The sequence below is a fragment of the Sinocyclocheilus rhinocerous genome, unplaced genomic scaffold (assembly GCF_001515625.1).
Source record: "Sinocyclocheilus rhinocerous isolate Xijiao unplaced genomic scaffold, SAMN03320098_v1.1 scaffold615, whole genome shotgun sequence".
Classification (NCBI taxonomy): domain Eukaryota; kingdom Metazoa; phylum Chordata; class Actinopteri; order Cypriniformes; family Cyprinidae; genus Sinocyclocheilus; species Sinocyclocheilus rhinocerous.
In genome coordinates this window covers 2,364,016-2,379,524 of record NW_015631049.1, presented here as the reverse complement: position 1 = coordinate 2,379,524, position 15,509 = coordinate 2,364,016, and the positions used below count along the sequence as shown (strand labels likewise).

The window sequence follows — 15,509 nt, the reverse complement described above, 5'->3', positions numbered from 1 at the left end:
GTGTGTAGTATTATTACAATTTAAAAAAAAACAGTTGTGCTGCTTAATATTTTTGTGGAAACCCATGATACAATTTTTCCAGGATTCTTTGATTAATTGAAAGTTCAAAAGAACAGCATTTAATTCAAAACTATAAATCTTTTTCAAAACAATAAATGTTGTTACTGTCACTTTTGATCCATTTAATTAACTCCTACTAATAAAAGTATTAATTTCTTTAAAGAAATCTTACTGACCTCAAAGTTTTGAACAGTAGTGTATGTGTCACATCTTGCGATGCAGTGAGCACAGTCTAATGAAGGTCAAGTATGCCAGTCTGACGACTATAAATGCACAAAATATGAAAAGACAGAATGTTGAGGATCAGGCCTTTCTAAGAGCTGCATTTGCATTACACTGCTTGAATGAAGTATTCAGTGGCCTCTCAAGGGAGGAGCTTATACTCTAAGAAAAGTCTGTAAAATAGGGCACAATGCTCTGTGTTAATATAAAGGACTTTTCTGTATTGATTTTTCACAGGTGTTTTTTTTCTTCCATATTTTCAATTATGCATTGCATTGTATTGTGTTTTAAGATTAAAGGAAATGTGTGTAAACTTAACAGTTTTGTCCTTGCAGAAAATTACTAGAACCCACAGATTTCTACAGATTTTTTTCTTCCAGTTTCTTCCGTCTTTGAGTTCACTGGCAAAATATGGTCCTATGCGGCCAATTGAATCAAACCACAAAGAGATGGAAAGAGATACACAGACAGAAATGGACACTGAATGAGAGTGTGTTGTGCCACATTACTGTTTTTGTGACGTCACACAATATAAACTCCACCATCAAGACTTAAAAGTACACAGAAGACTTGAGGTTGCCAGTATTTTTAGGCATTGCTATGACAAAAGCTAACGGAGAAGACCTCACACTGACATACGATCTGAAATAACGGACTCCGGACGTACGGAGGAGACCTAAAAACACAACAACATTCCAGCGCCTGATACAAAACCAGACAATCCATTTCTACACACTATACCGTTCAAAAATTTGGGGTCAGCTATTTTTATGTTTTAAATAAATTAATACTTTTATTCAGCAAGGATGCATTAAAGATAAAAATTGACAGTAAAATAGATTTCAAATAAATGCTGTTCTTTTAAACTTTCTATTCATCAAAGAATCCGGAAAAAAATTTATCATGGTTTACACAAAAATAAGAAACAGCACAACGGTTTTCAACATTGATAATAATAAGAAAGCACCAAATCAGCATATTAGAATGATTTCTGAAGGATCATGTGACACTGAACACTGCAGTAATGGCTGCAAAAAATTCAGCTTTGCCATCATAGGAATAAAATATGTTAAAATAGAAAACAGTCATTTTAAATTGTAATAATATTTTACTGTATTACTGTGTTTTTACTGTATTTTTGAAGTGAAGTGTATATAGAAGTGTGGAAAAGAAGTCTGGAAGTTAAGAAGTTTGCCAAGCATGTGGGGGTCTGTTACACATGATGTAAGACCCTCAGAGCTTTGCTGTGAATCTTTCAGACTCAGCATGAATAGAACCCTGAACCCCAGGTCAAATACAGCTGACAAGATGCGCACACACACACACACACACAGTTGGTGTTACACGCCAACATGTTGCCCAGGGAGTAGAATGAGAGATGTAATGCATGTTTATTCTAAGCACATGAAGTCAGTGATATGACTACACACTTTCATAAACGTAATGCACTTTTCAGCTGTGCAATCAAATGGTTTGTTTTTTTCTGAAACATACTAATTTTACCAGTCATTAATATTTATTGCTGTGCAGAGACTGGATGATTTCATTATCAGCTTAGTCCTATTCCTGAAAATCTATTCATATGGTTGCTTCACACGATCTACAAATCTACATATTTTATTACCATTGAATTGGAATGAATTGTTGTCTAGGTGAAATTAACAAATCAAGGACACACGGAGAGTTCAGTTTAAAAAGCAAGAATGTTCATCCCCACCCCCAGAGAATTCAATACGGAGCGGAAGAAAATAGATGGGGAAACCAAACATCCAAGACTAGCATGGGCAGCTGTAAGCTGTATAGTGTTTTTCTGGTGTTATTTAGGAGAAAGAAGTCAGTCAAGAATTAGTCCAGCCAGTTTCATTTGTATAGTGAATAATACAGCTAATTTCCAAGCAGCTTTACATAAAATAGTGTCTTAATAACCCAATGAGCAACTAAGCCATGGAAAACTCCTTAAGATGAATTAGTAGACAATTAAGGGGATATGAGTAACACATTTATTTTTTATAATCACACTGCAATGTAAGACATCTGTGCTCGTCTTTAGTTATTAGAATTCTTGCATCTGTGCATCCGTTTACGATGATTATGAAGTGGTAGCTGGTACTGAACGAAGTAAAAATATTTAATTCTACACATTCTCAATTCAGGATCACAATAACATAGATAAAAGATTGAAGGACTCAAAGAAACCAAGGAGAAACCTTATGGCCAAACAATCAAAAATTACTCTAGAGCTTCAGTTAAACATTGTTTCCATGGTTGACCACTGAGCCCAAACAACCCAAGCTTTATTAACAAGTCATTCTCCCTATGAACCTGATTTAGCTTTTATACATATAACTTTTTTGTTTGTTTGCTTTTTTCTACTTTCTCAAAAACTCATATGTAGCTTCTACCTGACAAGAGAGTATAAGCCACTTGGTTCTTTGGCTTTAATGGAAACATGAAAGTATTCTCATATACCCAACAGGTGTTGTTACTCAAACAATAAAGGCAATGAATTCATTTTCACCATGCATGTGAGAGAGAGTGAGTCAGCGAGAAAGAACATCTCATGGGCGTGAGTGTAGACCTCTACCCCTAAGCCTACAGTGATTATGTGTGCAGCCCTTGAGGTTTTTGCAAAACACCTGGCTTTTACTTCTGAGGAAGTCACAAAACGGCATTACAAACTACAGCAGGAACAAAGACCAAACACTCATAAGCTCACCTCTGACTAAGCTTATCTCTCCGCAACTAAAAGCCTGCAAGTTTGTAAAACCAAGGGCTGAAATATTATCTCTATATGCAGCAAGGGTCAGGATGTCATTGATTCATTTGTGCATTGACAGATAGGACATATGACAGAGAGAGAAAAAACAGCTGTTGTCTTTGAAGCTACTTCCTTTTCCACTTCAAACCACCCATGTTCATAAATGAAGATATGAGGTTAAAATCCACATGAATTTCTAAGCATAATTTTTGTAGGTGCTTAAATTAGTCACAGTTTCTTTAATGATATTCACAATTTGCACCAAAGATCCTTGTGGTCTATCAATTGATATAAGGACACAAAAACTGAATATAAGAGTTAAAAATAATACAAGTGTATAGTTTTAGAAATATAACATGTCACACTATCCATAAACAAACTTGATTAAAATATCAATTTTAGGTTAAAATATGCATGAATGTATAAAAGGGAAGCATACAATTTAGATGCTTTAACTTTTTTTAAATAACAAGTTAATAAATAGCTTTAGCTAGTTTCATTTAAAATGTTCATTTATCACACCATATGACTATATAAAACTACATATTTTCAAAAAGTAACCTCAATTATTACAAGGGCATACAAACTAAATATAAAAGCTATAAATAACACTACAAATATTCAAAAAGTGACCTCAACTATACAAAGGCATAAAAGCTAAATATTAAAACTAAAAAATATATTCAATAATACACAAATCAGAAAAATATTGTTTTAAATAGTTTTAGATTAAGTACATGTCACACAATAAGACACTGATGTCACTGAAAAAAAATGTCTTAAACTTAAATCAAAAATTTAGGTTAACACTTTCGCTCTATATTAAAGAAAGCATATAATTGGGGTGTTTTAACAGTTTTTTCACCATTTTAAACCGATTGTGGCTAGTTTGTAGTTCATTTAAATAGCCTGGTGTGTGACAAATGAACTTTTAAAAGTTTAAGTATGCCATGTCACACTGCTGTCACTGCTAGACATTTCATGTCAACCATCCATAAACACACTACAAAATTCATGTTAGCCTCCTGACTCACCTCTCTAAGAACTCCTGCCCTTTCCTCCTCGTCTGTTTCTCCGTCCTCTCTGTCGGAGCTCTTAAGTCGTGCTTGTTGTTGCTTCAAGACTGTGATGAGTTGAAGGGTTACTTGCATTGAATTAGGGAGTGCAGGCCTTTCTTTCTGTTCCTCCCCTGAGAGGAGTGAGAAAGAGAGAGAAACATACAAAACGTAAGTCCAATCAAGGTTTCTTGTTCAAGCAGTCTGTAAAAACACATCTCGCTGTTTATGCTCTCTGTGCACTGCTATTCTGGTATGCCCAACTGTGAATCTCTCTTTCCACCCTCCCGAACTCACCCCCCCTCCCCCTTTCAATAACTCACACACAAAACCTCTCTCAGGCTCCTTTTGGCACATGCATATAAACTCTGTAACCCCCTCTACTTCTGGCTTCTAACTCCCCCCCACCACCATCACCATCTCACACACATCTTTCCCCCCTCAAATAACTTGAACACAATGAAAGCAGCTTTGGTATACCGCCTTTAGTCCCCGTCCCTTCTTGTCCTCTCTCTTTCTTGCTAAATTTCTCACCACTTGTCTCTCTCTCTTCTCTGCTTTGCCTTTCAGTCTACTTCCTCTCAGCTGGTTATTGAAGGCCTGCTCGCTTGCTCAGTCAGCACACAACTCATGTAAGAGTGGGGCCGGCTGTGCTGTCATCTGATTGGCCAGGGGGAGGGGGATCAGATGCCATAGCGACTGTCCTGATAGGTGTGAAGTTAAAGGGAAACCTCAAATGTCCCGCCCACCTGTTCTGCAAAGGGAATGTATTCTCATAGAGCTTCAGTGAGTTATTGTGTGCATTAGTGCCAGCTTGTGTATGTGTGTGTGTTTGATTAATAGAGGCATTCCAGAGCAACTCAAACGTGTTACTTCGGAGGCAAATGTACCACTGAACAGATTCACATTACTTTTGGTGATAACCTTTAAAGGTTTGGAGTCAGGGAGATTTTTTTGTTTTATAGAAATGAATAGTTTTATACAGCAAGGATGCATTGCATAAATGCATAAATTGATCAAAAGTGACAAAGACATTTATAATGTAAAAAAAAAAAAAGATTTCTATTTCAAATAAATGCTGGTCTTTTGAACTTTCTATTCATCAAAGAATCCTGAATAAAAAAGTATCCTGGTTTCCACAAAAATATCAAACAGCACAACCATGTCAGACATCGATAATAATAAGAACTGTTTCTTGAGAACCAAATCAGCATTGGAGAATGATTTGTCAATAAAGACTGGAGTAATGGCTGGTGGAAATATAACTTTGCAATCACAGAAATAAATTATATTTTAAATTTGATAAAATAGAAAATAATCATTTAAAATTGTAATAATATTTCACAATATTACCGTTTTTACTGTATTTTTTTTAAAATACAGGCTTGATAAGCATAAGAGACTTTGTAGTGTGCACAAATATAAGCAGTTCAGCGTTCATACAAATGCATATGAGCATGTTAATACCATTTACTCAAATACATTAAAAAAAGAAGGAAAAGGGAAAAAAAGAGCAAAAAGGGGAAGTGCACAGCTGAACGGATACGTCTCTGCATGAAAGCGTGTTATCTGCCCTTCCACAGAAACAGATTCTGATGGGTGTGTGTTTGAGTGTACGTTTGTGTAAGTGTATCTGCAGGCAACATGCCACAGACCTCTTTCAAACGCACGCAGCATCTTCCAAATAAGGAGAGGTAATTCCACATGCACTTAAACGAAAGCATTAAAAGATGTAGAAAAGATTATTTTCATCTCTTTAGATGCAGTGAGTGAGATAGAGGGGCAAGTGCGGAGAGATTATGCTGAAAATGTATGAGGGTTTCCTTTCGCATATGGCTGTGAATGGGGAAAAATATTTGGAGGTGTTACACCGGGCACATGGTGAAGTTCTGATATCTTGTGTTGGTTGTGGAGTTTAGACGGGCTTAAATTGAAAACATGCCTTGCGGAGACACATAAAGCTACTTCTCCTTTAAGAGCTCACGTTCCGTACCCATATAAGGAATGCTTGGGGGCGTGACTTCAGACATAAGCCAGCCCTCAAATGGCCTCTGAGAATTCAGCTATAGTGAAGCAAAACAGTACACACAAATGCAAAAGTGCACAAAAGATACACAAACATGCATGTATATATACACACATACACACACACACACTCAGTGGCGCTCCACCATAGATTTGGTGTATGATGCTGGCAAAACACTGAAGCAGGCAACACTGCTCTCAGTTTGATTCTCGTTCAAAACACTTTCCTGGCAGCTATTCTGAGCTGTAGCTGGGATCAACTGGTCTATGAGGGACTGTTAAAGCTCACAGCTACATTCTAACCCTTCCCTTTCTTCATGTTTAAGTGTGTGTTGTATCCCTTTTCAGTCAACACACTCAGACTGTCAAATTTGACACAAACAACTTGATTTTTTAAAATTTTTGTGGGTAACACTTTACAATAAGGTTCCATTAGTTAATGTTAGTTAATGTATTAACTCATATGAGCAAACAATGAACAATACATTTATTACAGTATTTATTAATCTTTGTTAATGTTAGTTAATGAAAATACAGTTGTTCATTGTTAGTTCATGTTATTTCACAGTGCATTAACTAATGTTAACAAGCACAACTTTTGATTTTAATAATGCATTATTAAATGCTGAAATTAACATTAACTAAGATTAATAATTGCTGTAGAAGTATTGTTCATGCTAACTAAAGTAGTTAACTAATGAACCTTATTGTAAAGTGTTACCCTTTTTTGTAGAAAATCTGGTGCTTGCCTGTTTAAATAAATCAAAAGTGACAGTGAAGATATTTACACATTTATAAATGCTGTTCTTTCGCACTTTATCATTTATCAGAGAATCCTGGAAAAAAAGAAAAAAGAATGAGAACAAAATCAAAGAAAAAAAAAATCATGCTTTACACAAAAATATTAAGCAGTACAACGGTTTCAAAATTCAGTTTTGCCATCACAGGAATAAATTTACATATATTAGATTTATAACGTATATAAAAAAAAAGTTATTTTAAACTGTAATAATATCTCATAATATTGCTGCTTTTCCTGCATTTTTATTCAAAGAAATGCAGCCTTGATGAGCATAAAAGACTTTATCCCCCAGTTTCACAGACAAGGCTTCAGCTAATCCCAGACTAAAATGCATGTTTGAGCGGTCTCAACTGAAAATATCTTGCTCTGTAATATTTTCTTCTAAGGCATTTTTGTAAAAGTTGCTTAAATATCTTAATTTAACTAAGGCCTAGTCCTGGCTTAAGCTAAACCCTTTTGTGAAACCGGGCCTATACAATCTATAATAATTATCAATAAAAGTTTTAAACAAAAAAAGTCTACATGCATTGCATTCAGCCATTTAAACCAACTGAAGTCCAACCAGACAGACGCTATTATAGTCAGCTGTTCAACTTCCTGTTTTCCACTTCAATGAGCCAAGTGAGAACACACAAAAGGTGCAATCCTCTCCTCTAAATTAAATAAAAAATTAAATTAAATTAAATTAAATTTACTAGTGATGGAAATACACAGGATGTGATTTCTGCTGGTCACACCTTCAGTTTACTTACTTTTAGACTTTCTCACTTCATCATTCTCTCGTTTTGATGTTGCAAAGAGCAAGAGAAACAGGCTGAATGTGCTCTAAAGAAGAGCACATTCAGCCTGTTTCCAGAAGAAAAGGTGCTTTTAGAGCTATTTAGAGCAATGGTACAGAAATCTTGTGCCTGCACAATCTTGAATGATGTGTGCGTCTGTCAGATACATACCTCTATAACAAACCATATGCCAAATTATGTACTCTATAAATAGATCAATAAAATTATACTACCCAACAAAAGGCACTGAAGCACACTAAGTTCTTAATGAGGATTCAGCTGTGGGAGTCTGTAAATGTCGCTACAATAACAAAAACATAGCTGACGCGAGATATTAAGGTTAGTCCCTCGGTAGAGATTAGCACCTGACACTGATGAATGAGGACGGTAACTAACATGCCCTTGGTAACACGCTCTCCAAGGTGGGGGTGGCGGGTGACAAATTTACTTCTTTGTAACGGAGTAAGGGCGTAATGAGAGAAAGGGAATAGATGGTGGAAGGTGGATATTAGGGCAAAGGTGAAATGAAAGATAACTAAAATAAATAAAAAAGGATCTTGGATTGGAGGCAGAAAGATGATGAAAAGATACGTTAATTTGTTATTCTAGTACAAAGAGTACACACACACACACACACAGTCCACACAAACTCACACTAACCTGCAATCAGCCTTGTAAAAAGCAAAGCACTATAATATACAGAGTATAAATCTTAGGCTTGCTAAATGTAGCCTGTTCTGTGTCAATACAGCAGAACTTCAGCATTTTATAGAACAATAAGAGTTAACAAGATATTCTAGCCAGGATAAATTTAATTTGGTGTGAGAATATAATTTATTTAAATTATTGCAAGAAATCAGGAAGGGGGCCAACACTTTTTCACACCACTGTATATATACACACCAGAGCCACAGCCTATGGCAATTATCAAACTATTGCTAATTCTGCTGGTTTAAGTGGCTAGTAATCATAACGCATTGGATAGCTGGCCAATCACAGCACACCTTGCTTTTTCAGACCGATGAGCTTTGTAAAAATCGACGCGTTTCAAAAAGGCGGGGCATAGAGGAGAAACAATAATGTACAGTATGTGGAAAATAATGTGTTTTTTTAACTTTAAACCGCATAAACACATTTCATTACACCAAATACACAAAATAATGTTCTTTTTAGCAGCATCATATGACCCCTTTAAATAAATGATAAACAGCTTAGCGGTTTAGTACCTTGTTCTCATGCTGACTTTAAAAAAAAAATTTTTTATCACACTTGTGCACACACAGCTGTATAAAAGCACATGCCTGCACATGCACCCATTTATCCCTGTGATACTGATATGGGACAAGCTTCTATTATTGAAATCCTTATCTAAGCCACCATTGGAGAAATCCTAAAGCTGATCATGAGATGGTTAAAATGTGATAAAAATGCCCAGACAGGTGACCAGTAGAGTGGGTTTGACTATCACGGTTAACCATCCATGGCATCTCTATGGCCATTTAAAAAAAGTCAAGGTTTGTTTGTCTAGCGGTGAGAGAAAATCAAATGTGTGGAGAGACACATAAATACAGATGCATCAGAATCAAGAAGCAGTGAAACTGGTTATCCAAATCATCATCACCCATTTAAAATGTACTGCTAAGGTGTTCTAAATGGTGGATTGTTAAGCATTTGCTAAAGTGTCCTAAAGAGGTTTTAGCATATTTCTATGCTGTTCTTTTAATATTATTTATACACTACTATAGTATTTTGAATGAGCTTTTAGTTTTAGATTTTCTGTTTTTATTCTAATTTTGGTTTTAGATTTTCTCATTTTCATTATTTTGTTTTTTATATTTATACAGAACTTTATTTAATTTTTTATTTCAGTGTTAGTAATTGTAGTATTGTCATATTAGTATTATTAGTTGCCAAGATAACATTTTTAATTTTCATTTGAATTTTTGTAAGTTTTTTATTTATTTATTTCAGATTTTAGATTTTCTGTTTTTATTCTAATTTTGGTTTTAGATTTTCTCATTTTCATTATTTTGTTTTTTATATTTATACAGAACTTTATTTAATTTTTTATTTCAGTGTTAGTAATTGTAGTATTTCAGCAATAAATATAGCCAGTTAGTTGCCAAGATAACATTTTTAATTTTCATTTGAATTTTTGTAAGTTTTTTATTTATTTATTTCAGATTTATTTAGCACACCTCAAATAGGAACAAGGATCCAATTCAAACAGCCCAAACCCAGTAGCAGGGCCAGTCTGCAAAAAAGACTGAATTCCAAGCAACACCAGAAGAGCAGTGTTAATGAACCGGCACCACCCTCATTCTCATCAAGATGAGAGAAAGAGAATATATTGCTTTTAGGGAAGATGTTGAATCGAAACCCCTCATTCAACATTTACACGTATCGATTACAGATAGGGAGTCCTTACAGGCCTTAACGCTGCATACTAAGGCACCTCACACTGAACACGCATTTGCTTCCTACACCAGCTTGACATGCTTATCTTCAGATTTGCTGCAGCTATTCCTACCATGCATTTCCCTAACCCAATGATGTAATACATACTTCTGCTGACGGTCACACAGAAAGAGGTCACACAGCAAGGGCATTAAGGAGCTGATCTGAAGCTCTTAATATTCATGCTTCAAACTGATGATGAAGGGCACATTCTACCTGCAGCCCTTTTGGGACATTTGAGCCCTTTACAGAAAGAAAGAGCCCACTTTGGGTCACTGCAGATTCTTTGTTCGTTTTTTTGGACAATGGAAATCGCTCTGCAGCTCTCCATTGTGCCTTTCCATTGATGTCCTGTCTGGCATCAGTAATGAGCAGGATGGATGCCTCTTACATATTCTGCAACCTGTGTGCACACACCCACCCACCTACTGACAAAACTCTGACGCTCAATCTCTCCATGAAATATTGGTATTATTGATAATAATTAGGCTACAAGGACAACACAATATCCTCACAGTGTTTAGGCAACAGCAGCCTATAGTGAAGCATAAAGACAACCTTTATAAATATAAATAAACTGTGCTACTAAGCCGGGCATGATTCATATGGCCCATCCCATGGCTAGGGGTGTAACATTAGAGAAACAGACTCATGCACACTTCAAGCACAAAGCATGCAATAAATCAAAAAGGAACAATAAAATAAAAACTAAAAGATAAAGAAAAGGAGGCACTGGGATGAGAAATGCATGTGCCTTGTGCACTGATGAAAGTTGCCTTCAGTGGATGAAATAGCATGAATCAGACAAAGCAGAAACGCCCCCCTGCGCATGAAAATACAGAAGCTCCTGTGTGCATTGTGTGTGCAGGCTATGATTAATCTGCCATTATCAAACACACGTGAAATCATTTCAAACACAGTAGGTGGAAAAGACCCGGGCAATCTTTATATAAGACTGGGAGATCATTTCATCCTTTAATCTTAGATTTAAAGAGAGAGTTTAGAATTTAGATTAATAAGGTATTTATATATATATATGATTGATTAATGAAATTGTTTAGGTACCTTGTAACTTCAAATTAAGAATCCATCCTTCATTATTATAATCTCTGATCCCAGAGACTTGCTCTATATATGTGAAATGAGTTATATATACTCTATATAGGTGAAATGAGAGTGATCTAAAGGAGGATGGCAGCACAAAGCGAACTCACCCACAGCAAACATATAACGATGACAATAACAAGGGCTGCAGCAGTCAGGAAACTAACATTCCCTTCATATCTGGAGGAAGAGTTTGATCCTATTTTAGACAGCAGACAGGATCTCCAGATCTTCAGTGTAATCGATGTCAAACTATCTGCGTTGAAATCCCACAGTGTAACGAAGATATATCTGACCGATGAGGATACAAGAACCTGCTTTCCAAATGTCGACAACGCTGTTTTAATTGCCTTTCTTCTCCTTTCCACGTCCTATAGGCAACTCTGCCAACGGGCCTTTGCTATTTTCTGCTTGGCTCTTGGTCCAAAGCCCTCGCCCATGAAATTATTCTGTCCCTTTAAAAACAATACTTCCGGGATTTGCTGAAAAATAACTAGGGGGAGGGACGTTCGAACAGCTGAAGGGTTGTCATTTAAGCGATTGGTCGCTTTCTCGTCTGCGAACCAATAACAGTTGCGTACTAATGCATTATTTGAATATATTTGAATAATAGTAATATATTTCGACGAAAAATATTCCTATTGGTTGCGTGGCAGGCAACGTCTTAGCAAGCCACGCCCTCGTACACGTGCACGTTGTTCCTTTTACTCCGCTTTGGTGGGGAAACGTATAGATAATGCGTTATTTAAAGGACACTGGATTATATAATAGAATTTAGTGAAGAGTACGATCCTGATCCACACTCCTAATCAGTAGGTGGCGGTAATGCACCTAAAAGTTGTATGCCATCCGCCATTAAACACCAAGAAGAAGAAGAAGAAGAAACGTATAGATAAAGACAGGACAAAATAGGGTTTATGTAACGCTGCGCGAATAATATTTAGATTAACTGCTAAATTAATATTTTCTAGACTAATTTAAGCAACTAAAATATATTAATCGAAAATAAACACGTTTACTCACATATCTCAAATAAACTGTAATAACTCTAGTGTTCAAAGTAGGCTACAAAGGGAAAGTTTGTCCTATGGAATGATTCTGAAGAAAAATGTTAAAAAGAAACAAAAAACAAACAAGCATACATATTAATTTATAATCAGTGCCAAATCAGAAAAGTATACGTTTTCCTAAGAACCCTGCAAAATCATATTTCCAGTTCACATTTTTTATCTGTCGAAAGCCATGTAGGCCCTAACTTAAATCCATCAGCGCTGAAGGCTGAATTTCTATTAATTAAATAACAATTACACTTAACAACAATAGGTTTAAGTTTAAACCACATATTATGATAACTACACGTTTAGTGTCCTTTTAATAGATTCTGTACAAGCATTTGCATCTGCATATGCTGCTGATTGTGTCGCTCATGTGAAGCTTTCATTTAAATCAGGAATAGTAGAGCGTTCAGGTTCACGGTTACTTTGAAACAAACGTGAATGTAAATTAATATTTAGACAGTTTTTTTTATGAAGCAGCACACGCTCACCACTAGATGGCGCGATTGTACCACAGAAGCATCAGGTATAAATCAAGTCCTTCAGACTGCACCACAGATCGATGTTAGTTGACGTTAGTCTGTTGCACTTAAAATGCGATTAAATCAGTGGAAATTAAATATCATGGTTCGTTTTTGGCGTTATTTCTTTCCTTTTTCAGTAATTGTAAGAAGCTGCACATTGTTCTTGTCTCAAATCCAGCTGCACCATTTCTTATTTTACACAATTAAGTTTAATACAATTCAAACCTGCAGCTATTTGTTAAAAACATAGGGCTTTGTTTGTTTTATAGGATTATACTGATACAGATGCTGTAAATTATGCGGGTTTAAGTGCAATTTACACACCTGTGCGCGTACAAAACGTTATTCGACGCATCATCGTTTAGACCCGCCTACATTCTCCGTTAGTTGAAGATGATTGGCTCATGCACATGTCACTAACGCCATAGGGACGCCGAACAGTTCTCCTGACGCGTTGCAAACACAGTCGGTACTTCACTCTTATTTTTATGATGAATTTAAACATCTACGATTGTTCCTCGCAGCCTCAAATATCATTTCGAAAGTGGAGAAAATAAAGTGACAAATGCCACAGGGGGTGATCAAGTCACAATCGTGCTGTGTTGGACTAAAATCTCAGCAATGTCGCTACTGTGCGTGCGAGGTAAGTGTTTGGGACCTTTAATTATTTTTCAGTTTTCTTGTTATTGCACTGTCTTCTATTTATTGTATACCTGTGTATATATGCTTCTGGTTTGTAACTGGTACACTTGAAGTGCATCTGAAACTGGTTAAAGCAACAGGTAACTGGTTATGAGGTTAAGTTATAATTCAAGAATAGGTGTAACTTTCGATAAACAAGTAGGCTAAGTGTAACACGGACTTGTATGTGTGTTATTGTGGATTGGAGGCACGACTTGTCTTCCCCGTTAATGCGCTTAACGGGTTTTCCCGCTGCTGAGATGTTAAGGCGCCGCATATGCTGTGTGATCACCTGTCTGATTGTTTTACTGTACGCTGTGATTATGTATGACAACAAGCACACTTTTTTTTTCCTTTGGATTATTGCATTTCATCCACCCGACTGAACCGTGGTTGTGTTTTTGTGACTTATGTGCTCTATTGATCTCTTTACCGCAAAACTATGTCAACCATCTGTGCACACCTGTTGTTTAATGGATACATGTGAAGCCATCCATGTAGAATCAATAATGTTTTAGATTACTGAGCTTGTGTAGACTTAACTTTGGTCACTAAATATATATTTGTGTGGCTTTAATCGACGTCAATTCGCTTTGACTCCATTTATATGGTAGTATAAATACTAAACGTTGTATGTCAAATCAGTATCTGTATTTATAATATAGTGTGCGAAAAAATACGAAATCTGCAACCATTTGCCATCTATGCTGAATTCGGAACAGGATACTAGGCCTATACTATTACTATTTTTAGCATATCTTTCTATGCCAGAAATATTAAGAGTACTATGCTAGTACGAGATTTCGAATTCAGCATTTGAGACCATGGCCCGCCTGTGTTAGCCAAGAGGCAAATCTCTTCCAGTGGTGTGAGATTGGGATTTGGGATATTGTTGCTCATCATCAGAGTTAGGAATTTTGAACAAATCTCTAACCCCAAGCATTGATTGATACTTTAAACTTTGTGGCTTATTAAGGAGAGGTGTTCTATTATTTTTCTTATCAATCAGAAAAAAAACCCTCTAACCTTGTATTTGTGAAGGAACCTACATATCTAAAGATGTGAATATCTAAGGAGACTTAAATAGGCTCCTTTGACTTGAGCCTGTAAGTAACAATCTAGTAACCAATCAGATCACCCTATAACTGCATGTTTAAAGTCGCATGAAATCACAATATGGAAGAACTTATACTTCTGTTTCATCGTGACTTTAACAGTGTTAGCAACACCCTGGCAACCACCTAGAGCACCATATATTGGTGCTAGTTTTTGCATGTGCAAACACCACTTACATTTCTTCATAAGTCTAAAAGTCTTATTTTATCAGTTCTGTTGAGCTATTGAAATTATTTACAACAGCTAGGCTAAATATTCTGCTCTTAGAAATAATATGGAAACTGAATATTTGCAGCGACGGTACGCATGCATATGAGCATGCCAGCAGTTTTAAACTGTCTAAAAGAGTTTGCTCTCTTTATAAATCTAATACAATTGAATTTAGTTTGTCTGGACTAGAGTAAATTGCTGTTCTGTGAGGTCTTTTGTGTCACAAAGATCTGTCATGCTGTCGGCGGTCATGAGAGAGGAAGCATGTACAGAAAATCAAAAGAGACTGACATCTCGATGATGAATAGAGAGATATTCTGGGAATAACAGAACAAAATAAATATGATTTGGTCTCATTGTGAATGTAACAGTGGATTATTATGTACTCCTTACCCTACTTGCATACAGACCTTACACTAACTGCCTTTTGGACGAAGCGGAGTCCAGCCCGGGGTCGTCACATGTGGTTGCTGCAAGCCCTCCGGACGCTCTTTCGTCGAATCCGCCGGCCGCGCCGTTCTCAAGCCCACCGGCCTCCGCTCACTCTAGCCCCCAGCCTCTGCTCACTCTTGGCCGCCGCCGCTAACTCTAGGCCGCCGTGTGTGACGCTGTGTTTCGATGTGAAAGCGAAACTACTTTGTTTGGCCTTCCAAAAGAGGAC

The 15,509-nt window shown here is 36.4% G+C and overlaps 2 protein-coding genes across 8 annotated transcripts in view; one reads left to right on the top strand and one right to left on the bottom strand.

Annotated features, from left to right (window-relative positions):
* The window catches only part of LOC107741247 (protein FAM214B-like), a 22,780-nt gene extending 11,050 nt beyond the window's left edge, over nucleotides 1-11,730 (bottom strand). For 4 of the 7 annotated variants that reach the window (XM_016553939.1, XM_016553946.1, XM_016553942.1 and 1 more), the window contains exons 1-2: nucleotides 11,373-11,730; nucleotides 4,075-4,229 (exon numbers count right to left, since the gene is read on the bottom strand). The gene's annotated coding sequence lies outside the window, so the exon portion shown is untranslated. Of the gene's footprint in view, nucleotides 1-236; nucleotides 324-4,074; nucleotides 4,230-4,629; nucleotides 4,705-11,372 lie in introns of those variants that run through there. The other 3 variants (XM_016553944.1, XM_016553943.1, XM_016553945.1) reach the window with 3 other exon arrangements.
* A 1,551-nt stretch (nucleotides 11,731-13,281) lies between these two features.
* Nucleotides 13,282-15,509, top strand: part of LOC107741280 (protein unc-13 homolog B-like) — a 70,239-nt gene continuing 68,011 nt past the window's right edge. Inside the window, exon 1 of the mRNA XM_016553976.1 lies at nucleotides 13,282-13,484. Within this exon, the coding sequence (XP_016409462.1) occupies nucleotides 13,463-13,484 (22 nt within the window). The 5' untranslated portion in view covers nucleotides 13,282-13,462. The remainder of the gene's footprint in view (nucleotides 13,485-15,509) is intronic.